Source organism: Nanorana parkeri, unplaced genomic scaffold (genome assembly GCF_000935625.1).
Source record: "Nanorana parkeri isolate BGI_ZX_2015 unplaced genomic scaffold, ASM93562v1 scaffold157, whole genome shotgun sequence".
NCBI classification, from domain to species: domain Eukaryota; kingdom Metazoa; phylum Chordata; class Amphibia; order Anura; family Dicroglossidae; genus Nanorana; species Nanorana parkeri.
The window spans coordinates 808,671-834,340 of NW_017306425.1; the positions used below are offsets into that span (position 1 = coordinate 808,671).

At 41.5% G+C, this 25,670-nt stretch overlaps 1 protein-coding gene across 3 annotated transcripts in view; it reads left to right on the top strand.

Moving 5' to 3' along the window:
- The window catches only part of AAK1 (AP2 associated kinase 1), a 121,052-nt gene that overhangs the window by 56,047 nt on the left and 39,335 nt on the right, over positions 1-25,670 (top strand). For all 3 annotated transcript variants that reach the window (XM_018554424.1, XM_018554425.1, XM_018554426.1), the window contains exons 5-14: positions 11,343-11,464; positions 14,227-14,308; positions 16,208-16,340; positions 16,831-16,934; positions 17,976-18,055; positions 18,219-18,373; positions 18,451-18,740; positions 21,341-21,523; positions 23,319-23,548; positions 24,591-24,748. In XM_018554424.1, coding sequence (XP_018409926.1) covers positions 11,343-11,464; positions 14,227-14,308; positions 16,208-16,340; positions 16,831-16,934; positions 17,976-18,055; positions 18,219-18,373; positions 18,451-18,740; positions 21,341-21,523; positions 23,319-23,548; positions 24,591-24,748 — 1,537 coding nt within the window. The remainder of the gene's footprint in view (positions 1-11,342; positions 11,465-14,226; positions 14,309-16,207; positions 16,341-16,830; positions 16,935-17,975; positions 18,056-18,218; positions 18,374-18,450; positions 18,741-21,340; positions 21,524-23,318; positions 23,549-24,590; positions 24,749-25,670) is intronic.

Sequence of the window (25,670 nt, forward strand, 5' to 3'; positions counted from 1 at the left end):
ATCCACTTGTACCTATATTAGCACATACATATAACGTAATTGTTATAGTTGTATAGTCCTTGCTCTTTCTTGAAAGATGGTTCCGGTTGGGCTCCAATCTACCCTGCAAGCCAAGGAGCCACCCTTACTAGGCAGGTTGTTTAATATAATATTGCGTATGGCACAGCATAGAAGAGCCAAACCCTCTGGTCAGGATTTAGCAGTGTACCTACATCTAAAAGGTCACTCCTTTGAGGACAGTCAAGTACACATCCTAGACAGGGAGGAGGACTGGTTTAAAAGAGGTGTGAAAGACCATTTATGTAACAATGGAGAAGCCAAGCTTGAATAGAGGAGGAGGGGGTTGTGAGACATATATTGTCTGCCACATACAATGCTGTTTTCGCACCCCTCTCTGGACGGGTTAATAACACTTTCAAGCTCCATTTATGGAAATGCAATCAACACCTCACCTCCATGAGGTCTCTGACTCCATGCTGGTTATGTTTAACAGATTATCTTGATTGGAGCAACATTCACCATATTTATTCCCAGATAATTGTTGTACAAGTCATTCTGAATTGAGAAAGCTGGTTGGATGTCCAGCAAAACATACTCAAGAAAAATACAGAAAGTCCAGTTGCCTTGGCGTATTTTTTATATATATAGCATGACCTGTATGAATGAAAACCTTCACAGACATTTAAGTTCTGTAAGTTGCAAGGTGGGGCACATCCCACAGATGTTTGATTGGATTGAGATTTGGAGACCAAGTCAACACCTTGAACTCGTGTTCCTCAAACCATTCTTGAACTATTTCTCAGTGTGGCAGGGCACATTATCCTGCGGAAAGAGGCCACCGCCTTCAGAGAGCACCGTTTCCATGAAGCTGTGTACTTCTCACAAATCTTTTACCTTCTGATTTACATTGAATAAAAAAGTTCAGTTGACAGTCCCTTTTGGTTCTCTACAGTTATTCCTTTCCACTATAACCAGGTAATAACATTTCTCTACCTCTCTTCCTGTGTCACCAGGTGGATAAGATCTCATGTGGCAATTCTTGATAAATGATGCAAAATAAACTTTATATAGCATAAATCGTCTCAATAAAAACAACATCTATAAATGTTCCACTTGCATGTTGAAAGCGGAACAGCACTATACCAACTGCTTGAACAAATAGATCAACTGGTCATGTCTCGAACTGATGCGTTTCATCAGATTGACTTTTTCAAATTGAATAAATCTTCAAATTTTCAAAGTCAGCTGGGTAAAATACATTGGTAAGCATCTATTGCTTTAGGTAACTGCATTGTGAATTTTTCTGCTGTACACAACCTTTTTCTAAGATCAGAAGCAAACACTTTGTAGGTAGTCTATAATAGCTAGGTAGTCTATAATAGCTGAATCCTTCTCCGTGCTTCATTCTTGAGACCGTATATCTTTTAAAGAGTAGAAATCCAAAATCTTAAGATTTCTTTGCAAACCAGTTGTGTCATGAGTCAAGTCCAAGCTTTACTGGAAAAAATGGTTGGTGTAGGTTATTCTTTTGCTTCAAACATACTGAAATGATGTAAAAGATGAAATACTGGAAGTCTATTTCTGTGTATGGTGTACTGTGTCTGCGGACCCTGGCATCTTTTAGTTTGACTTTCGTATACCTACGTTAAGTGTGACACACGCCGTCACCAGTGTGGTTTAATAAGAACTTGTTTTTGTCAGCCAAGTGTTGCCCTAATTATAAATGTGCACGACACATCTCCTAACAGACGTAAACAAATCAATAATTAGATGTACCTAGGGAGATGGCGAATAGAACATTTTGTAAGGAAAAAAAGGACACTGGAGGGCATCAAGACTGACAATTTCTTCTTGCTTCTAAAGTTCCCTTTCATGTGGATGCTTAATCAATTGATAATTAAATTTTTGTGGCTCCAGAGTGATAAATATTTACTTTATAAATAGCAATTTAGCCAAGCTAGAAGACTCATTAATGTTGACAGATATAATTCCTCTAGACATATGTTATCCTGGTAATAAAGGGCTCTAGTCTTGCTTCTGATCAGACAAGTGGCCCACTGTCCACACACCAACACTTTTTTTTTCCTGCTGCTTTCTGCATTGGATTAGCAACTGTTAAACTATCAGACTTTAGTTTCTTGGATGGGGACCTCACCCTTTGAAGCTGAACTCCAGACAGATATAACACCAGTTTAAATCAGCCAGTTCAGGTGCCTAAATTTAGTCTTGATATCAATCTTTTGTTGAGTACAACAGACTTATAACGGGAGAGGGGGGCCAGTACTAGAAACCCTTCTGGTCTCTATCTACACCTCCTCCCTTGGTCACTTGATAACCTTGTATGGGTTCCAATACATCTGTGTGCCGATGACACTTAAATATACACTATATTGGCAAAAGTTGGGACACCCCTCCAAATCCTACCCTACAGACTAAGATTGGGATGCCATTAAAGTTCATGTGCGTGTAAAGGCAGGCGTCCCAATACTTTTGGCAATATAGTGTATCTTTCCACTCCACAACTCACCCCCTCAGTATCCTTGCACATCACTAATTTACTAACTGACTTTTCAGTCTAGATGTCACAACACTTTTTAAAACGCAGTCTTTCAAAAATTGTGCTCATATTTCCTCCACTCCATCCCCTAACTTTTCCATTGAGAGTGATAACTCAATTATCCCTCCCTCTCCTATGCCAAGGTACTAGGTGTGATCCTGGACTCCGGCCTTATCTTTCTTCTACACATCCAATCACTATCCAAATCCTGCCGCCTTCACCTTTTGTGACATCTGCAAAATATGCCCCTTCCTCACCAATAAAACCTCAAACCTACCCCTCCATGCGTTATCTCTCATCTTGACTATCGCAACTCCCTCCTCATTGGCTGACCTCTACACAGGCTATCCCCTTAATCATCCCCTCTGCTTCTCGCAAGACCTCCTACTCTCTTGGTCCCTTGTCCGCTCCTCCCTGGCTCGCCTCCAGGACTTCAAATCACTACATATGTTCATGCAGGCTTTGAGTTTGTCCAAAACCACAATGGCAGGTCAGGAGTGCTGCAGGGAAAAAGCAGGAGACGTCGTCTCCAGCCCCCGCCCTCCCCCCACAGGCCTCTGCACCTTGCTTTCCACACCTTTCTCCTCCCTCGTTCGGCCTTCCTTTTTCAAATGAGTAACTAAACAACTAATGGAGAGCGCTCTGTCCCTTGTGATCTTGTACTGGGGGCAGGATGTTCAGGGAAGCAGAGCTGAGAGAATTAGTCAGCTGTTCTGAAACTGTGCAATATATATTTGTTTGATCGGCATTCATTATTGGAAACATTTCAGAGTTTGATGCTACTTTAATCCGTTTTAGAAGTAGGGAAGTTGAGGGTATTAGCGGGGTTGACTCTTACAGTCATTTGTCAATTTTTATATAATGACAACCAGTGGTGTCTTATGTGCACATAAATTTGCAAATATATTGGGCATAAGCCCGCATGTCTGTGCGCCAATCGGGGTAAAAAGAAAAAGGCATTTGGTTTCGTTAGCAAATGCCCAAATATCACGTGTTGTCATTGTCTTCTTACATGTGATTTTTCTTTTGAGATTACTCTTTTTTTTTTTTATTTGATGGATAGATAGCAATGCAAAGCTTCACCTGAAGGTAGCACTTTATCTAAAACCTAAATTGTCGAATAAAGCTGGGGAGGTTTAAGAGTTCAGATTATCAGTTCTACAAATAATTACTGTGTACCGCATGTATCTTTGTATCAAGACAAAATTGGTCTGTGTGTGAGCATTACCTAAGTCAAGCCATTGCTCATGGAATCTCATATTCTGCAAAACATTTGTGACAGTTGCTGGTGCTTATCCTAGTTGTTTTGTTCTTCTGGGCTACATTACGTTTCACTGAGTACTAATTGTGTGCGTGTAATTTAATTCTGGGCTTATTACTAAAGTTAAGTCATGTCATCTAGGTGTACCTGAGTAGGAGTACAATACGTCTGGGAATTGTACTGGATCTGGTGGTCATGTAATGGAATTTCCTACATCATTGTCAGTAATAGATATTGCCTTTTGTAGCTAAGCTATATGCATTGAGTATTTAGTGTGGTGAAAAGTAATATGTGAAGTCCTAAGTAGGGCTCATTTAAACAGAGTAGATCTGATGTTTCAATCCTTCAAGGTTCAGCCCAGGAAGCACTGGCGATCCTTCAGAGCCCCCCCCCCCATATAACAGAGCTGTATGGGGAAGCTGTGACCAACTTTGTTTGTAATGCAGGGTGTAAGAGGCAACGTGCATTATTTGCATCTACTAGACTTTGTGCAGTTTCTTATGCAATAGTAAAATACAATGGGCTCACCTTAGTTGTTGATAGGTAAGTGTTGGTATTCAAAATGATGCAATAAATCTTCAGTGTCTACATCTGTGCATCTTATTTATCCAGGCCATAGTATACCACACATTCAGCTGGAAATGTACTGTAATATTTAAACTGTTTCATGACTCGTCCATATAGCTTCCTCGTCTGAGTGTCAGAAACATACCAACCTCAGTGAATACCAGGCTTTGCCAAGCACAGTCTTCTGTCTTGGTTGAATGATCTGAGATACTATGTAATACCATATGTGTATTTCAGATATAGATAGTAGTATATTTTTTAATCAGGCCATGTTTCTTCAACATTTTAAATTCAAGGCAACATCATCCATTAACTTCCAGCTCCCCGGAGCTGCAACCATCTCTCCCAACCCATACACGAACAATGGGCTTATACATGCATTGATGGCACGTACAAAATGCAATGTATTCATGAAAATGTGTAACATAAAGCATGAATACTCAAAGAAGAACTCCAAGCAGATGAAAACTTAACCCGTGCAGTGCATGGTTAGCCCCACTGCAAGGGTTAAGTGTTCCTAGTCGTCTAGGGTCTAAAATAATAGAGATGCTCACCAAAACCCGAATGGAATCTTCCTTGGTGTCCTCACATCCATTACACTGTATTGGACATCATGACTCACGGCTTTAGAACACTGGAGCCCGAGGGAAAGGAGGCTGCGGGGACTGGTTTGAGTGAGGTATATCTGTTATTTTAGACCCTAGACAAAAACGAGCACTTAACCCTTGCAGTGCAAGGGTAGCCCCACTGCAAGGGTTGTTTTCTTCTGCCCGGAGTTCTTCTTTAAAGGAATAGACTAAAAAAAGGGGGGGAAAAAATATCCAACACGCCTATCTCATTGAATCTCATAAATTGTTAAACATAGCATATTAGTGCTTGAGGTGTTGAGAGCCGTGGATCCCTGCTCCTCTTCCACTTGCTCTCCTGTACATTACATCCTTCTCAGAATGCCTGTTCTACATCAAGGGTAGGGTGGGAGATATCTGTATAATTGTGAATTGTGGGTAATGTGGTTCTTATAGGTGACCATCAAGGCCCCCAAATTAATATGGGAACCCCTATGTCTATGGGTATGCTGTTCCAATGTTCATGTATAATTTACACTTACTGGCTATGCATTTCCTAGGCAGAGGGAGTATATGTGCGTACATACATTACATGTATATCTAAATACGTAATACAGGAAAAAATCAGAATTATGGCCCCTAGATAGAACTAAGGAGCATAGGAAATAAGTATTTGTTTTTCTGATATTACATTTGACTTGGAAAGAAAATATCATATCATATTTGTTTTTGTTTTCTTTTATAAATACACCCCTTAGTGTTTAGTGTGCAAGTTCAGAAAAGAGGATTGAAGCAATAAGGACATGAGTGAGGTGAGTGTGGTTATTAGAACACCTTAACTGTCCATGTTTGCCTCCGTTCACACAAAACGAATGTACATGCAGTTTCACAGAGCAAATGGTTCTGCAAATAAATACACCCCTAAATGGAAGCGGGAAAAAAAAAAGACAAATGCACCTATAAAAAAAAAAGTACTCACTGGCTCCTGGCTTCCTTTAGGTGCCAGTGAAGTCACTGGGCCTCACCATGGGATCCCCATCTCATGAGGAGATGCTCCTGAATTGTACAGGAGTACATTCTCATGGGCCTGGGATCTTACGTTTTATAGAGTCTTGAAGAAGGCCCAGTGATTTCACCTTTTGCCTGGGTGAGCCTACTGGAAGCTGGGGTGTAAGATAAATATTTCATACATTTTTTTTTTTTTTTATTGGTTGGGCTGGGGGGCTTAGTCCTAAATAATGGGACTTTGCATTTGCTGCTTAATCTACTTAATCTTGGCTAAACTTGTTTCTTAGGAGAGGGGACCGCAGTGGTCAGCTGGAAAATTCTGTCCTGGATTTTTGGTCCTTTTTTTTTTTTTCTCTTGAGAAGGTTCTCTTGAGGTTATTAACCTAGATTATTTTGGGTAGGTATTCATGCTTTCAATGTTGGGACTGCATTGTCAGCTTCTCATAAAAAAATACATTTTTTTAGCTGAAGAATTTCTTCATAGTACATCTCAATAGACAGAAGACCATCTCAATAGACAGAAGACCATGGTCATCTTCTATGGATGAGGTATTTGCTACTAATTAGTTGTTACACAGTACAATGAGTCTGTTGGTGCTTTTATCAATGGAATAGTTATAGGAATCACACACATTAATTGCATGAGATGCAGTGAACAATTAACTGTTGGGTTAAATGAGGTGATGTTATGGGAAAAATAGCTGGTAAACGTCTTATAATTATCTCAAATGGAAGCTGCATGGGGAGCAAACAGCGGGGTCAATACCTGTATTTCTAGAGGCAATAGAAAGCCACTCATTGGGAAAAAAGTTTAAATAAAAGGAAATCGGGCAAGTCGCCGAAATCAAACTATACAACGGAAAAGACTCAGCAGTCATAGTCGCCTGGAAAAAAAAATCAAAGTTGAAGGCACTACAACTAAATGTAATAGACTATGAATCAACTGAGCTCAACAAAGTACATTGTGTATATTCTGAGCAGGAGCTTCCATACAGGATACAGAGTGTTTTGCTCATAGGCCATTCTTCTGTAACACAGCAGGAGAAGTGTCTCTTATCTCCTTTTGATTGTGAGCTTTGGAACAAATAGCAGGGAACCTGTCCTGTTGGATGTTTAAATACTTTGGTGCAAAACCTAGGGCAGGGCCCTAATTTCAGTTTTTTACATGTCTGCAAGAAGCTGTCATGCTGTTGGAATCTATGTCTGATATACCGGTCAATATACAGAAGTAATAATGAAGGTGAAGAGTTTACTGATGAATGCCTGTTCTGTTTCTAGTTATTACTGGAAATCTCAGCAAAGGATTACAGACTGCTGATTGGCTGGGAATGGTTGCGTTCTTCATATCCTAGTTCTTCCCATAACATTTCATATGCAGGGAGAAAATGGTTATAGCAATGATTTCTCAAAATGCTATAAATGTTTCGGTAACCGGTCCAGTGTTGGTAAAACCTCAGGTGCATGTTGACCTTTGCTAATAAAAATTACAGCTGGTGCCAAAGCTTTTAAAGCCTAACTGGCCCTGATTTATGTTGAAGAGAAACTGAGCTCTGGAAGGTTTACCTCAAAAAAGGTAGAAAGGAGAAAAAGCTTGTCACCGGTATTGCCCGTGGTGGTCTCCCTGCAGCTGATATTTTCCTATTACTGACTTACTATGCCTTGATCTGCACTGCGTCTCTGTATAGAGGGGGCCATCTTGGTAGAGGCAGGGCTTTGCCTCCTCATGTCTGTGCCTCCAGCACGGAGAACAATGAGCACAATAGTACTGACATCATCAAATCTCAATACGGAGACTAGTAGTCAAAGATGGCAGTGCCTTTTAATCACACTGCAGATAAACAGCTATGAGGCTCTAGGGTAGTGTTTCTCAACCTTCTTTTTTTTTTTTTCAGTCACTGCACCCTTTAAAAATATGCAAAATCTGTGGCTCCCCAGTCTAAAATGTCATAGATTTTACGGGGGACCACATGCAAAAATGTACAAAAAGGTGGGTTTCCATCTTCACATCAAAGTGACCCTTCAAATCAAGATTCTTTTCCCTCCTTCAAAGAGTCACTTTTTGTGCATCAGTAGCCCACCTTCAAATCAGTCTTCATTGCCCACTTCACATTTGAGGCACCAATGAGGAGGCCAGAAGGCACACCAGTGTGCCATGGCACCCTGGTTGGAAAGGCTGCTCTAGACACACTGACATACAAGGCAGTGCAGTGCTGTTTTTGAGGAGGAATTCCAGGAAAATGTTACCTTTTTCAGGGTATTGCTTATGCACAATTAACCCATCCTAGGTTTTCTGTAAAACATGACAAATCTTCACTTTTGAGTTCTGTTTTGTTGATTGCAAGACTGATTTGATGGGTTTCTAAATTGTATTATAATTTGTCTATCCCTGAACTGTACACTCCAGGCCAGGTTTTATCCAGTCATTTCAATGGGCTTTTTTCAGATTTTCTGTTTTATTTGGCTACTCATAGTACTGCACCACTTCTTCTTTTTTTTTTTGCTTTGCAAAGTAGATGAGAACAAACTGTCTTTTATGCTCAACCTTACATTCTTGTCTTGTGTGGGTGATGCCCCACACCCAGTCCAGTCGGACACAACCTTTGACCCTACTAAGAATGAAATAACAATATGCTGAGTTGATCTGATGACTGGCATGCCTACAGGCCACTCCTTGCCAATCCCTATTGTTTCAATTCACGTATGCTTCCTTTTGTGTTGAGCCTGTTTATTAACCAGGTAGAATTCTGGAGGAATATTTTCCTGGTCTATATTGATCAAATATTGTGGTATAAAGGTTTATGGAGTTGGTCAAACAAAATCAAATATATTCCTGATCACAAACAAAATCAAATATTTCCTGAATCGGCAATCTCTGGTGTTATTACTTATACATTTTAATATCCAGTTATATCCTGCACATTTAGGAATGTATCAAGCTTCTTTTTTTTTTTTTTTTAATTAACTGAGCTGGCTAGAACTTGTATCTGAGGAAGTCTATTCTACATTTTCACAGCTCTTACTGTGAAAACACCTTTCTGTATGCAAGTGAACCAGAATTCAGTTTTCAGCAGCTAGGAAGAACAGTTTAAGGTAAATGGTTGCCATGGCATCCGGTATATCTTTGTTCTTTGTGTTGTTATTGGTTGAAATGGGTCATGCACAGATGGTGATTGTTACATGATCAGAAGATTTCAGCCTCTTCTTATATGGGTTATACATTTTTCTAGTGTCAAACCTCTGCAAACGAGTTGCTTAGTAGTAGAAGGCTTTTTAAGTACTGTAGTTCTCTGCTGGTGGAGCCAGCACTGTACTAGGAAATTCTGAGAGATACACAAGAGTTCAAATACATGACTTATGACATGAGGCACCAGAGGTATCTAGCAAGTCTTGGTGAGGCCATAAATGACCCTGCCAAGCCCTGAATTCTATATCTTACTATCATGCCTAGGCAGGAATTCTGCTGTTTGGGTCCTAGAAAGTGGTAATGAGCAACTCTGACTGTGGGAAGTGTTTGTTATCAAACATATATGTTGCAGCATTTGTTTCTTCTTCTCCGGAGCTGATTATTCCCGCTTATACCTGCGGAGATGTCTTCCTATTTCTTTCCAGCCTTTGTTGTCATTTGTTGTGCTGTGGTGGGAAGAGAAGGTCAAAGTAGTTCCAGCAGTGTGATGACTGATGCAAGGATGGATAGATTTCTCAATGTGCATCTTTCTTGGTGGATATCTATACATTAATTTTACTTCTATTCTTATAATGAGTAGCATCCCTAACATACTAAACACGTTTGTCTGTTACCTGATTATTGCTAAGCTACCTACACTTAACTGAAATTCAAAGAATTGTTGAGCGAGCTGCATATTTCAGTTAGGTTATAGATGAGCTCTCTCCTCCTGTATTGCCAACTTGCTTTCTTTTCTGAAATGTACTGTTCCTCAAAAATGGCAAACATCCAAACAATCGATGCGAGTACACCAAGAGAATTATAAGAGCTTTTTAGGCACATTAATTAGCTATGAATCTTTACACCCGAGCCACTGATGTTTTCTTGGACAAGACTTGAGGTTCCGGTTGTTCCAGGATACACTACTATTTTTATTTAGTTTCTGTGAGCTACATCCTCTGGTCCAGATATCAAAGACTGACTTTTGTGTTTTATTACCTATGATTTGTCTTTAGCTTCCCTTTTAAGCAGGCCGCTCGCAACCAGATTTCCATCTGTTATGAATTTACCAAGAGGTGTTCAACATGGGGTCTACCGGACAGGATGCAGTTTAAACTGATTGAATGGCCATAACTCTGCATTTTAAATTTAAGTGGACAGAGTAAAATGTATGTGTTCTCTAAATGTACACTGCCTGGCCAAAAATAAGTCACACACTCTAATATTTAGCTGGACCGCTTTTAGCTTTGATTTATGGCATGCATTCACCATGGCATCAGCTTATGCATAAGATGTATTTCCATCTAGAGTTGAATTCATTTTCACCAAGATCTTATAGTGATGATGGGAGAGTCGAACCACTGCGTAGTCTTCTCCAGCACATCCCAAAGATTTTCAATGGGGTTAAGGTCTGGACTCTGTGGTGGCCAATCCATGTGTGACAATAATGTCTCATGCTCCCTGAACCACTCTTTCACAATTTGAGCCCAATGAATCCTGACATTGTCATCTTTGAATATGCCTGTGCCATCAGGGAAGAAAAATTCCACTGATAGAAAAACCTAGTCATTCAGTATATTCAGGTAGGCAGCTGACCTCATTTTCTGGAGACATAACGTTGCTGAACCCAATTAATTATCCTATGGAAAGCTCTTACCTACTTGATCAGCTAAATCCCTGAGGTGACTTTTTTTGGCAGGAAGTGTATATTCAAACAGTCACACAAAGTGGCAGTTTTGATCATGATTGGCATTCTGTTGTTTGGCCTTTCCATGAATATAGGACACTTTAGACTCCAGTTCCTTTTAATAATGACCTCTGCTGCATGTAAAAATACAAACTTGAGTGAAAAGTGTTCATGTATTGCATGCTTTATGTTGTTTTCAGGATACTGACCAGTATAGCCACCTTAGATGCGAATGACTCTAAATTATCTTGTGACCATTTAAATAATAAATACAATGATGGGGGAATAGAGAAAGTGTACTCTAATAGACTGTCAGGAAGGCAGTGCAAAGACCAAAGAGGATGGGCATATGAAGTGATGCCTAGCAAACCCATCAGATTGTGTTTATTTGGGTATAATAAGTGAAGTATGATTTATCATTGGTTGGTTGTATTTTGCTCATCTTTAGTGCTCTTAGCACTGAAGGGCCACAGAATGGGATTTTGTGATTTTCATTAATGAGTCCATTTTACGTTTTGACTTTGTGTTTGCAGGTTGAAAATATCCTACTTCATGACCGCGGTCACTACGTCCTGTGCGACTTTGGAAGTGCAACAAATAAATGTCAAAATCCCCAGACTGAAGGCGTCACCGCTGTGGAGGATGAAATCAAAAAGTAAGTTCGAGATGACCAGATTTACTCATATAGCTTTGTTAAATAACATGGGTCTTGCAACTTGGAATCCTCACTATGAAATATATTTGCATTTGGCACGAATTAAGCATTCCGTGACATTTCAGTCATGTGAGAACTTTGCAGTTCACCTTTTAGATTGCCTGGGGGTGCTGCTGTCCTGCTTATATTAGAAATGTCATGTGAATCAGGTGACATTAGATACATATGCTGTTGTTGCGGCCTGTAAAATCCTTATCCCTTTTCATCTAATGTGAACTGGCAGGCATAGAGAGGAATATAGATTTGGGCAAATATATGACATGATTTTTCCTTTGATTCATCTTGGCAAATGGCCATACCAACCTATCATTTCTATTATTGTATTTTTCTAGGGTGTAGATGATGAGTCAATATTTTAATTGTAATCTTTAGATCTAGACTCTCGCAGACATGCTGTGGGGTCTGCAAGTACCTGTGCTTGTCTTCAAATCGGCTATCTCTGTGCATAGGTATAGGTGGCCATACACTGTGCCAATTCGCAGAATGCTTGCCACTGTCGGCACTCTTTGGGCCGGCATCCCTCAATCAGCTGATGGAAGGAGCCGGTTGGAAAATCTTCATACGAACAGAGCTGACAACCAATGAGCTGCCGGTTCTGTTCGAGTCCTCTGACAGAATAGAAAAGAAACAACGGTGATTCCTCGATCAATACGCTCGTTGATGCAGGAATCTTCTTAATTTTTTCGTTCAGCCTGATTGTTGAACAAAAAAAATAGAGCAGTGTATGGCCAACTTTGAATCAGATAGTCTCTACCCATTTCCAGGTTTGTCTGAAGTTAGTGCCTTCTCTTGTCTTTTAAATGAGTGGCTTGTGTCTGGGGAACCCTGGATTCTAGGCTCAGGTTATAGAACATGCCCATGACTTCTCTTCAAGATATAGCCCCGTGCCTGCAATTCAGCAGTCTAATTCCAGGTCTCTCCATGTTCGCTTCTGTGATGGACTAAAATCTCAATACCAATTGGTAAACTAAACGTGAGGTTGTAGTCCATTAAGGAAGCGAGTAGCCCATTACAACACACACAGGGACCATGGAGAACAGAAATAGCCACCCTCCTGAAGGAAGGACAGTGTCGGCACCAATTCAGAGATCATTTGAGGATCTCCAGCCAAGTAATACACAAGCTACAATTATGTTAATAATAGCTAAGGTACTTGAATGCATTTTTAGGATTTAACTCCTGAGTTTAGTGTCACTTTAAAGTCCCACCCCTCCTGGTGCAAAGCTTCACCACCAATCATTCAGCTGTCAACTGCCAGTACCTCTACTGACCCCTGAAACTCTAGAATTGGACTGCTGAATTACAGGCAAGGTGCTATAATCTTTAAGAGAAGTCAAGGGCTTGTTCTATATCCTCAGCCTAGAATCTAGGGTTCCCCAGGCACAAGCAACTGATTTAAAGACAAGGCACTGACTTGATAGAAATACTGAGATACTGTGTTTGAAGAAGCTTAATATCTTGCTGTAAGAATGAATGCAGAGTCAAGCAGGGACTTAAATCATTTCTTGTCTCTTTCACTTCTACAAAACACATTACAGAGGTGTGTTTTGGAAAGCTCATTATAGAGCTTCGAAAATGATATATTACGCAGTCCCTAAACACAATTCCTGAATGTTGATTTTAACTAAATGCAATTTCCATGTGAAATTTTTTTCCCCCTGAGAATGTTATCCTGCTTGGTGTTCTGCTAATATGTCTGGGGTAGGTCAGCATTGTTCACTCTTGTGGAAGTTGGGAACGGTTTACTTTTAATCTAGGATTCGTATCCAATGAGCCATTTTGTTTGTCGGCTTCTATTATGGAATTTCTCATAAGCTAGCTAGTGATTTTAAACGGTGCTCTGCTGGAACTAGCCGCACTTTTATCTGGCCATCTGCAAATCACGTTTAATGATGGTGTGACAGCAGTTGTATCATATGTGATATGAGTGATGGCTGAAACTAGCATTTCTCTGACTCTTTGAACATGAAGCAAGAGGTAAACTTCTCAGAAGTCAGACCATATTAGTTGGATATCTATGAAGCCACAGTTTTAATATAGGAAATGTTTTCCTACTAAAAGTAATTTAGTGTTTCCCAAATGGGACTCTTGCCATGTTAAAGTGTGACCTGTTGGAGTGTGATTAAATTGATTTCCTCCCTACATGTCAGCAGTTACGTATTTCAGCTACCTCTGTCCTCTCTTGCATGTATATCCTCTTGTTTGCCAGGTTTGCCCACAATTGGCTGCCACACCACCCTCTGAATTCTTCTGCTTAGTACGCTACTCAACTCAAAGTGGCCAATGCAGTGTGGACCCATGCCATCAATGTTATACAGCTCACAGTAGGAATTAGAAATAAACTGCTATAAGACCAGTGTTGGCAAGCTTCAATACTTTGACATCCGTATTAGATGCTTCTGAGAGAATTCACTGCATGTGTAGTTGACTTGCTTCAGCTGCTTTCACATTCTCATAGACTTATGCAGGAAAACAATTCAGGTCTAAAGCAAAATAAAGCCTTTCAACAAAGCCCCATAAGCTGTTATGAACTTTTGTTTGAAAACTTATGTGAATTATGGTCCTGTGTACTGTGTAGAGGTAGTTACTGTGGAACACCATCTGCTACAATGTCTTGGGTTTTTTTGTGTGAAAATTCTGCTAGTATACGAAGTTAAATATGTGTCCAGACTAATTTATGCTAACGGTCTTTTTTTCTTTAGGTACACCACACTTTCCTACCGTGCCCCTGAGATGGTGAATCTTTACAGTGGCAAAGTCATCACCGCCAAGGCGGATATCTGGGTTTGTAAACACTACTTGCTACGTGTTGTCTAAGACTTGTTGGACTGTTTGTCGAAGCAATTGGACAATGATCACTGCGGAAGAGAACTTTAAGAAACAGTCATAAGAGATGATGTTGCACTGGATTTAAAATGGACATGGACATGGACGCAATCAAAACGACTTTGCCCCATTTGTATTTCTCCCCCCTTATTTACTTTTTTTGTTTTTTTGTTAAGAGTAGATTTTGGCCCACCCCGTCTCCATTCTCGCCTAGGCAAAAATGACATGTCCCTGCTCCTAGAGCCTCCTGGGATATGCACAACTCATATCCCGGAAGGCTTCTACTGAGGCATTACACATCGCTGGCAGATGACTGACACAGTGCTGGAGGAGGGCGGACCTGTTGCGCGTCATCGGGGGTCCAGCTGCCTGACCCAAGATGACAAAACCTCCTACGCTCAGTCTGCTTCCCTAAGTCCCCCCCCCATTTATCTAAATGGCACAGTGCTTCTCCCTGCAGCATCCAGTTTTTTTTAAATTGTAGCCGCTTCTGCTCTGCCCACGCAGTCCCATCATTTAAAGGGATACGGGAAGTCAAGGCAGAAGGACTCACAGTTCACACCTACACAAGTGTGGTGACGTCACTGCACTTGTATAGCTTTGTTCTTCCTCTAGCCCAATTACACATCTGTACCTCTACACTCACCTGGGGCTTGGGGTAAGCAATGCAGGGATTTGTGCATTGCAACCGTGACACACTAATCCCGGTTGCAACGCTCTGCAGGTTGAATACAAACATATAATAAATGCAGGTGGAGGCAGGGCTTCCCGATCATGTGATCTCTGTGATTGGCTAGTCCAAGGTATATCCCACCGCACTCCTGACCGGAAACAAACCCAAAACTTGCGCGGGTGCCGATGCGACCGCAGATGCCTCCACCAATAGTACAAAATCGATAAATGGTCACTCGCACTCCACCTTGATGCAATGTCAATACCTTTTATTGACTGGGATAGTGTCACGTTTATAGAGATGTTTCGGAACCAAGTGGCTCCTTCAGGCACACATAAAGAATCTGTGATTGGCTGTCACATCGGTTACATGATCCTCTTCCAACATACTGGACAATGCTTAAAAATTATCTCTACAAGTTATAGAAAATGTTATGGGAGATATGAATGTAACACCATGTGAAATGTAATCATGTGAATACAGAATTTAGTCTGGGTTCACACCAGCGGTATGCTAATACTGTCCGTTTTAGCATGCGGCGTGTGTCCTCTGGATGGCAGCGGTGTATAGCCTCATTCAGGTCTCTGCACAGCAGCTGGTCCTGCACTAACCTCTGATGTCATTCAGTGCGCTGCGAAAAAAATGCAGCATGTTTCAATTTTTCTGCAGTGGACATAACCCCAACATTGCAGTGTGAATAAGGCTCATAGAAAATATGTGTTACTGGCGTTGACCCAGTGCAGAACACCACCAGTCAACACAACTGGTGTTGTCCCACCAACAACTGGTCATGGACAGTGATGCTGACAGCTCATTCACTGTGCCATGAGGGCGTTTTAACCACAGAACAGCGGGCCAACTGATTGAATGTGTACAAACAGCTTCAAGGCCCACCATCCCTGCTGGCACGTATGTGCGTTATGCCAGTAGGAGGGTGTTAAAGTGTCTTTCCACTTTTAGTGCCTATAGTATTGAAAAAGAGGTGTGAGAGAAGAAAAATTAAGCGCAGTAAGCTGTAATCAGAATCCAACTTGTGCTGGTCTGACTAGCAGCAGAGTTATTCTGATTGGTTGTTGCAGTTTGCTGCCCTTAAGAGAGTAATGATGGTTCATTGAATGATGTCTGCAGTAAAATCAGAAATACTCTTCTGTTTCTCTGTCTTATAACTCTCGTGTCTCTGCCAGGCTCTGGGATGTCTACTTTACAAGCTGTGTTTCTTTACCCTGCCATTTGGTGAGAGTCAGGTGTCTATCTGTGATGGGAATTTCACTATTCCAGACAACTCCCGGTACTCCCATGACATGCACTGCCTCATCCGTAAGTATTTTGTATGCAAAGTTCACTGCTGTGATTTTTACTTTTCACTGATAAAGATCTATTAAATCAATGGGGTGCCGGTACAGGACAGTTAACCAACATCTTTTACAACCATAAGATCGAAACTGTAAAATAATGTTTTTAGCTCATTCAAAAATATATGTTACAGAAGAAGTGATGTTCCCACATTTTAAAGCCTCTTTTGTTGTAGTGTGTATGCCATGGTTCATTATGCTTTCTCTTGTTTTACTACATTGGACAGACTGGTTCCACTGTTCCCAATCAACAAAGATCTGACTTCACTTCCTATGTTTTTATCTTGATTGGAAGTGATGGGAAACCTTTGAAATGGGGGGCTTAGAGAGCCGTATGCCCCCAATAAAAATAATTTTTAGGTTTTCAGGTTCATAATAACAAGCTGTGAATAAGTCACGCTTTGACATGAAGTATTTCATCTGTGTTCTGTGTCTGTGTTTTTCTTTTCTATCAGGGTACATGCTTGAGCCAGATCCAGAGAAGAGGCCGGATATCTACCAAATTTCCTATTTTGCCTTTAAGCTAACAAAGAGGGAATGCCCTGTGCCCAATGTACTTGTAAGTGCCTTTGCTGTTTAGTACAGTGTTTCTCAACCCATGTAACCTCAGGACCTACATTTGTCCTTGGTTATTAGTCGCATTGCACTGTAACACACCGAATTGCGGTACTGCACGTTCCACTGCGGGCTATCAAACTGTGGGTGGGAGGTGTGTTTGGGGTGCCATTCAAATGAATGGCAACGCAACACACTTCCCACACCAGAACACATGGCACAGTGCATTAATTGCATGGGAGTGTGTGATTAACGCACTGTACTAGTGTGAACGGGCCCTCAAAGACGCTGACAGACTCACACAAGCGCAGACACAATTTCACACGCACATAGACCTTCTCATACACCTATACTCACTCAACGTTCTTTGTATTTAGTTATATCCCCATTCGCAAAACGTAAAAAAAGTAAATAAGTGATTGTATACCTTCTTAAAAATCCTACCTAGCTCCCCCTATGTAATTGTAGGTAGGGGGTTGACCCTGTCTTTACTTTGCTGGCAGACCTCATCAGTTATAAACTCGATTTCAACACTGCCTACCCTAAAAAAGGGTTAAAGATCTCATGGCATCGTGATGTCATTGAGGGGAAACTGACTATGTCCCCACTTGTCCCTCTGAAATTGCTCAGAATAGCTTGCAGGCTTGTGTATAAACCCGCTTTAAAGAAACAACAAAAGAGGTTAGAAATATTTTACAATTATTTTTAGGTATGCCGCGTGAATGAGAATACATAAATAGTGGGGGATTTCTCAAATGTGATTGCAAAAGTGGAAATATACTTTAAGTAGAAAACCAACACATTGCCTACTATAGACGCTCAGTGGTTTGTGGTGTGAGTATACATGGATGTAAGAAGACTGAATATTCACCATTAGTATTACAATTGATGCAATGCCCAAGAAATCATCATTATGGATCATTCTCATATTGTGTGCCCTATTTAGCTACATACAGCAACAACGTGCTGGAGTTGATAAAACCCCTTAACATAAGAGAAGTTGTACGAGTTTAACTTTGACTTTCCTCTTGCCTTGATTGCTTAGGACTCTGTTATCCCTGCAAAACTACCTGAATCAGTGAAAGCAGGAGAAGCCGCTGCTAAGAAAACCCAGCCGAAGGCCAGGTAAGGGCCACTCTTGCCCAGGCCTTTCAGTCTACTCACTGTTCGCTTTTGTGGACAACCTGTTTGACACGACTTTGTTTTCATTTTGTAATATTATGAACATTGCACTATAATTAGTCATTTTTGATTGCAAGTGACGAATTTCTACTGTTCTATTTTACAGGCTCACCGATCCAGTTCCAACAACTGAAACCTCCATTGCACCTCGCCAGAGGCCCAAAGCTGGCCAGACTCAGCCAAATCCGGGGATACTTCCAATTCAACCAGCCCTGACCCCAAGGAAAAGGCCCACTGTTCAGCCTGCTGCTGCTACCCCTGGTATGTTTGTCTCTACAGTTCAGTTATTTCTGCATTTGAAGTGGAATGGTTTCTGATTTTTGTCATACGTAATATAGGACCAGCTGGAGGCATTCAGCCCACAGCCCCTGCTGTAGTTCAGCCTGCTGTGAAACCAGTGGCTCAGCCCCAACAGCAAGTGAAGCCTGCCCAGCCTTCCCCACAGCCTAACACCACAGTGACCACCACAGCTCAAGCTGCAGCAGCTCTGCAGACCCCAGCAGCACAGGCAGCTCAGCCTGCACCTCTTCCGCCACAACAGCAGCAGATGTATCTGAAGCAGCAGCAACTTCTTCAGCAACAGCAAGCGGCAGCATTGTATCAGCAACAGATGCTGCAGGCTCAGCAGGTGAGCATTATATGTTTTCATGAACAGCAATGATTACTACTGAACATATTACAACGTTAGTCTACCAAGCAGCTAAGTTTTAGAGAGCTGAATCATACATTTATTATATCATTTGGGGAATACCAGCAGTATTGCCTCCCCATGATAATATTTGGTTTTGTCACAGTATCTGGTAGCAGCATTGGAAGTCTCATTCTTTTGAAACATACAGTAGCAGATTGAGACGCCCTTCGAGGACATGCATGGGTTGACAGACCCACACGCTCACTGTAAGTGTCCCTGAGAGAAAGAGGTCCATGAATAACTCAGCCTACTGGCTTCTCAAGAAAACTTGATATATGACAAAACCAATAACAGGAGACTATGGGTCATAGTCACTGAGCCGTATTCCTCAGTTCCATCATCCCAGTTATATAGAAATTTCAACAATTCAGATAGGACTTCCAAGGCACCAATACAAGTCAGATCCACAAGTCAACTATTTTAATATATTATTCCATCATTTTATTACAAACTAGTCCATAAAATCATACAATTATTTTGCACAAAATCATTTGTAATCAATATCATATAACTATACAACATGTTATATGCAGCACACTATAGCCTCAGCCATGTGTTACCTGGAGTCCACACTTGATTGTTGTTATCTAGTTATTACCCAGACTCTAATTAGCACCTTGAAAGTGCTATTCAAGTTGTTGAAAAATCTATTCTCACCAAAACTGAAATTTTATTTTAGGTTTTATATTAAGTGTCATAGCTAGATCTACACCCAGCATCAGGAGATAGAAACACCACTTAATTTTATGTCTGTGGATGTGCTTGTCGTCGCAACCACTTTCTGGACTTATTTTTTTCATAATGTCTGCAATCATGACTCGGGAAGGTTGAAAGCAAAGCATTGCTAATATTAATAACTTAACAAATTTGTGTGAATGCCGTGGGCCTCAGTTATTTATGTATCTAATGGAAGAAGTCTCCAATTTCTATGCCAGTGAAGCACTGTGCAAACTGTTGGTGCTGTACACCGATCAGCCATAGCATTATGACCACTGACAGGTGACATTCACAGGTTACAATGACACCTGGAAGTGGGGGGGATATATTTGGCAGCGAGTGAACATTTTTTCCCCTTGAAGTTGATGTGTTGGAAGAAGAAAAAAATGGGCAAGTGTGAGGATTTGATTTAAGGGTCAAATTGTGATGGCTAGACAACTGGGTCAGAGTAACTCCAAAACTGCAGCTCTTGTGGGATGTTCCCGGTCTGCAGTGGTCAGGACTGACCAAAAGTGGTCCAAGGAAGGAAAACCGGTGAACCAGGGACAGGGTCATGGGCGGCAAAAGCTTGTTGATGTACATGGGGAGTGAAGGCTGGCTCGTGTAGTCCAATCCAATAGAAGAACTAATGCAGCTCACATTGCTTGAAAACGTTAATGCTGGTTCCAATAGGAAGTTGTCTGAATACACAGTGCAACGCAGTTTGTTGATTATTGGGGCTGCATAGTCGCAGACCAGTTAGGGTGCCTATGCTGACCAGTGTTCACCACCAAAAGCGCCTACAATGGGCATGTGAGCATCGGTACTGGACCTTCAGGGCAGTGGAAGAAGGTGGCCTGGTCTGAGGAATCACGTTTTCTTTTACATCAAGTGAATGGCCGGGTGCGTGTGTGTCGCTTACCTGGGAAAGAGAGCACCAGGATGCACTATGGGAAGAAGGCAAACTGAAAGAGGCAGTGTGAAGCTTTGGGCAATATTCTATTGGGAAACGTTGGGTCCTGCCATTCATGTGGATGTTAAATTTGACACAAACCACCTACCTGAACATTATTGCTGATCAAGTGGACCCCTTCATGGAAGTGGTATACCATGATGACAGTGGCTTCTTTCAGCTGGATACACAGCAAAAATGGTCCAAGAATGGTTTGAGAAACACAACAATGGGTTTGAGGTGTTTACTTGGCCTCCAAATTCTCCAGATCTCAGTCCAATCGAGCATCTGCAGGATGTGATGGAAAAACAAGTCCGATTGAATGGAGCCCTCACCTCGCAACTTAAAAGGCTTAAAGCATCTGGTACTAGTGTAGATTCCGTGTGCACATTTATTGTTTACAGTGCCAGCAAGCTCCTGTATTGCCTGTTACAACCTTTGATAGTTTAGTTACATTCTACTCATCCTCACATGGTTAGCATCTTTTATGTCACTTGCCCTTCTTTTTACATTTGTAAGCTTGTATCCCTCTTGTCTTGAATTGTATTGGAACTCTACTGCCCCTCTTTCATTTGCAAAGGGTTGCACAACTGTTGGTGCTATATAAATTCAATATTATAATAATATTCATAAGAGCACCTGAGGCTGTATGTTTTCTTCTCCTTGAAGGGTCAGTTGTAAATGACATGGGCAGCAGTAATGGTGTACCTAGCTAATGAGAGGCTGGATGAGGGTGTCCAGCTAATGAGAAAAGTGTGGAGGCATTATCTAAATGAAATGGAGTTATAATTTCTATTCTAGTTTATTACTGTAACAAATATAGATGGATTGTTGTTGCTTATACTGTAACTGTTTGTAATTCAAATGTCACTGTTCTTCTGTCCCACAGATACAAGCCATGCAGCAGCAGCAGATGATCCAGGCTTACTACCTTCAGCAGCAGCAGCTCATGGCCCAGCAGGCTGTAATGCAACAGAAAGTAGCTCAGCAGGCTGTAATGCAGACCCCCTTACCTGCTCAGCTCCAGGCTGTGCCAGCTGCTGTGCAGGTGCCCACTGCCCAGGACCAGGGGGTGAGTGCTGATGACAGATTGGTACAATGGTTGGTAATGTAGTCTTCACCACTGGCCCATATCGGTGTGAATGGCTATCTCATTTCTTGACATGGGCAGTATGGTCATTGTGCACTCTCTTATTTGCATTAGTTATTGAGCCACTAGAACCTAAAATTAGACCAAAAATGTTGGCCCATGTAAAACTAGTCTCACTGAGTGAACTCAAGGGACCTATTTATAGTGCCGATTGGATACGGCTATTCACTGTCCACTGGGAACTCTGCTTCTCTGAACTTCCTGTTGATTACTAGAGTACAAGGGACAGAGCAGTCTCCAGCAGCTGTCCATCTACTAGCTCGAAGAAGGGAGTAGTGGGGCACTGACTTGCCTTGCTGTGCCTCTGTGTGTGTGTGTGTGTGTGTGTGTGTGTGTGTGTGTGTGTGCATGTGGAGAGAGACACTGCTTACCTGCACACACAAGGGTGGCTCTATAGGACACTGCAAGTGAAAGCAGCCAGGAAACCTTTTAAACATCAAGGAGCAGAATTGTAAGAGCTTGAATCAGCATTTGAAATGGCTTAAAACCATTTGACTTTAATATAACTTTATAACAGAAAGCTCCTGAATCTATTGATCTAGGTCAAGAGATTGATCCCTCTGTAATTGTGCCAGTGTTAGCGGCAGAGTAGTATGGAAACTGGTACTATTCATTAAATTTAAATGCATTGTAGGCCATGTTGTGAAGCATGTGGTGTCCCACAGCATTTCTCTGTTTAATGCTGCAGAAAGAACTCTTTGGAGGAAACACTACACTAAACTCAGGCGTTAAATCTTAAAAATACATTCAGGTACCCTAAGGCCTGGTTCACACCTGGTCGTTTTACAGTGCGTTCCTACACTCTGTACAACGCTCAACATGTGAAAACAAATAATTGCCTATGGGCATGGTTCCCACCTGGGCGTTTTACAGCGGGTAGGAACGCGCTGAAAAACGCCCTATGCCCAAAGAAGTACAGGAGCAGTGTCAGCACCAATTCAGAGATGATTGGAGGATCTACAGCCGAGTGATACACAAATAAGATACATTGTTGTTAATAGTTCACGTACTTGAATGTATTTTTAAGCTTTAACTCCTTAGTTTAGTGTCACTTTAATTGAGTTAAATAGTGCTATGCTTCCCCATGAAGGAAACGGAACATAATGCAGATTTGTAAAGCACATCTTTAGCTGCTAATCGGCACTACAATATGCAAGCCAGCTATCCCACTTTATCAATGGCTCAGACTTCTTCAGGGAAACCTCTCCTAACAGACACTGTGGACTTTTGTGGAATTTGTAAGCAATTTAACCATGGGTGCAATTATTATTTACAGTCCTCAGATTGCTGTATAGCTTAGGGCTGTGCAAGGTAAGATCCTTACAATTAAATTTGCAGTTCTTAGCTGTGTTTTGATTGTTGCCCACATATAGTCATAGAGCCGAATAAGAGGTTATGGCAGCAAATCCTCTAGCAATAAGCCTATGTCAACACAGCTGGTTTTAGATAAGGAGCCAGATTTCACATGGCCATTGGCTGTTCCTAGGAAGTTATTGACATAAAGGCTATTAATCACTGGATGGTCTCCCTGGATAGGCATGCCTTCTTCTGAAGCAGCAATGTTAGAAAACCAATATAATAGGTAGAACTAGAAAAAAACCATTTGCTTTGGTAGTCCTTTGCATTGCTTACTATGTAGTGCTGATAATGAATTGCTGTCTTTGTGTGTGAATATTTTTGCTCTTGACCGCAAGAAATCTTTTCTTGCTTATTGCAGATCCAAGCTCCTGTAAGGGCCATCCAGAAACCACAGCCAGCGGCCAAACAGCCCAGTTCAGGGCCGAAATTGGGATCCCTTACTCCTCCTTCCTCTCCGAAGACCCAGCGTGGAGGACACAGGAGGATACTGAGTGATGTCACGCACAGCGCCGTCTTTGGTGTTCCTGCTAGTAAATCTACTCAGCTTCTCCAGGCAGCGGCTGCTGAAGCCAACCTCAATAAGTCAAAGTGAGAAATCCTGTTCCATACGCTGTGTCCAGTCTTCTACCTTTAGCCTGGGTCAGCCTGGAGTGTGTACAATGGGACATTTAGCAGATATCAATGTGCCATAAAAATGCCTATTTTTTTTCTTTAGCATCAAACTTCATGCAGCCAGCCTAATACACAAGTTAATTGCATATACACCCACTGTTTTACCTGCCAACAGATTTGTAAATTTGGCCAGCCATTCAAGTTATGCATACACATTTTCAGGTCATTAAGATCACTGTTTCTTCCTGGTTTAAAGGTGAGGATAGCACTTCACTGTCCTGTGAGATGATTTAAGGTGAATGACTCCCATAGTCCCAGTATACTTTTTTATTTATTTTTTAATCCTGAAATGCATGATACCTTGGGTGAGGTCTCTCCCTCCACCTCCGTCCCATGACAATGTTTCCCTATAAGGGAGCTTAGCGGTGGGTGAAGCAAATACTGTCAACCTGTCTACTGGAGGATTGCCCCAGATCTATGCAAGTGACGTTGGGGAATGTTCTTGTTCGGCCCTGTGGGAGTGCAACTGGTCAAATAATATTTTCTTAGCTACTTAACTTTGTATTGGCCAATTTTTAAAATGAAGGAGTTCTCTTACAAGGTGAGGTTTCACATTTATCCTAGACTTTAAGGCTGATCATGCAGATTTGGATGACCTTAAGGCTGATCATGTAGTGTAGGGAGACTTATCAGACAAATCACCCATCTAACATTGCTTTTTCTTACTACAAACCCTGAGGGAAAAGATTCTTTACCAGAATAAATTTGAGATTTTCAAGCATGGCGGACACCAAGTACTGTCACTGCAAGGTATCTCCATTGCATGTTTCTTGACCCCTTCATTAATACCTTGTGGTAGGGTCCCTACTAATGCTGCAATCAGTCCATTCAACACACACGGTTTGGCTGCATTCCTGTTTTGTTCAGGAATATATTATGTTTCAGGTTTCTTTTTTATGTTTTATTATTTTTCTTGTGCATCAGTAATCAGGCTGTGCTCTGTATTTTCTGTTGATAGGTCAGCTACAACAACCCCCTCTGGCTCACCGAGGACTTCCCAGCAGAATGTCCACAATCCACCGGAGCCTTCTGGCTGGAACCCTTTTGATGATGATAACTTCTCAAAACTCACCGCTGAGGAACTCCTAAACAAGGACTTTGCTAAACTGGGCGAGAGTAAGAGAGAACTTTACTGTTTGTGTTTAACTCTGTGATTTGATAGTTTGTGTTTTAAATGCGATGTGCACGTCTACATTTCCTTCACGAATCTACCTCCCGAGCAGGCATTAGGCAAGAGACCCCAGTAACCCGATCTTGTGGGGTCAGAAATTTGTTTTCTGCCTTGTGTTTTTGTTCCTTTAGTTCAACTCCGACTAGCAGTGGCACGGGGTGTTTAAATAATGACTGTGCAGTCCAATAGACTTCACAATTTGACTGTGCTGCCCAGTGCACTTCATGTTATAGCAGACCTGGTCAGACACACCCATATCCTTCTTACCAGTACAAGCATGTGTGAGGATGCTGGTGAATAAAATTGAGGCTATTGCGTAGCTATCCTAGAATATAGCACTGTATAGGGGTGAAGTAAGGGTGCATTTCCATTAAACTAAATGGTATTTGGTGGCATTTTCAAGGTGAAATTCATTAAAAATCCTAACATATGATGGTACGTGACCATTAAGGATCCAAAAGGTGTGGGGCTTCAGTTAGGCTTTAAGTTAAGTAGGGTATACATGTATTGAATTTCAGCCAGTTCATCAGGAAACTTGCACAGTGAGTGCCAGTGTTGGCACCCTTCCACCCGACATCCCTCAATCTGCTGATTTGAAGAAGCAGGCTGGAAAATCCTTGGACGAACATGGCTTGCAGCCATCGGCTACAAGTTCCTTTTCGGTATCCTGGCAGCAGTCGGCAACCACTGTCAGAATACAGTGAAAACAGGGGGGGATTCCTCCATCCATGCTGGTAAGCATGGATGGAGGAATATGTTGTATTTTCTTTGTTCACCCGGCAGGTCGAATGCAGAAAATATATGTGTATACCCAGCTTTAGAGCTATATGTACAGCCTTGTTGGTGTGAGAGTAACAAAGGTTTAAA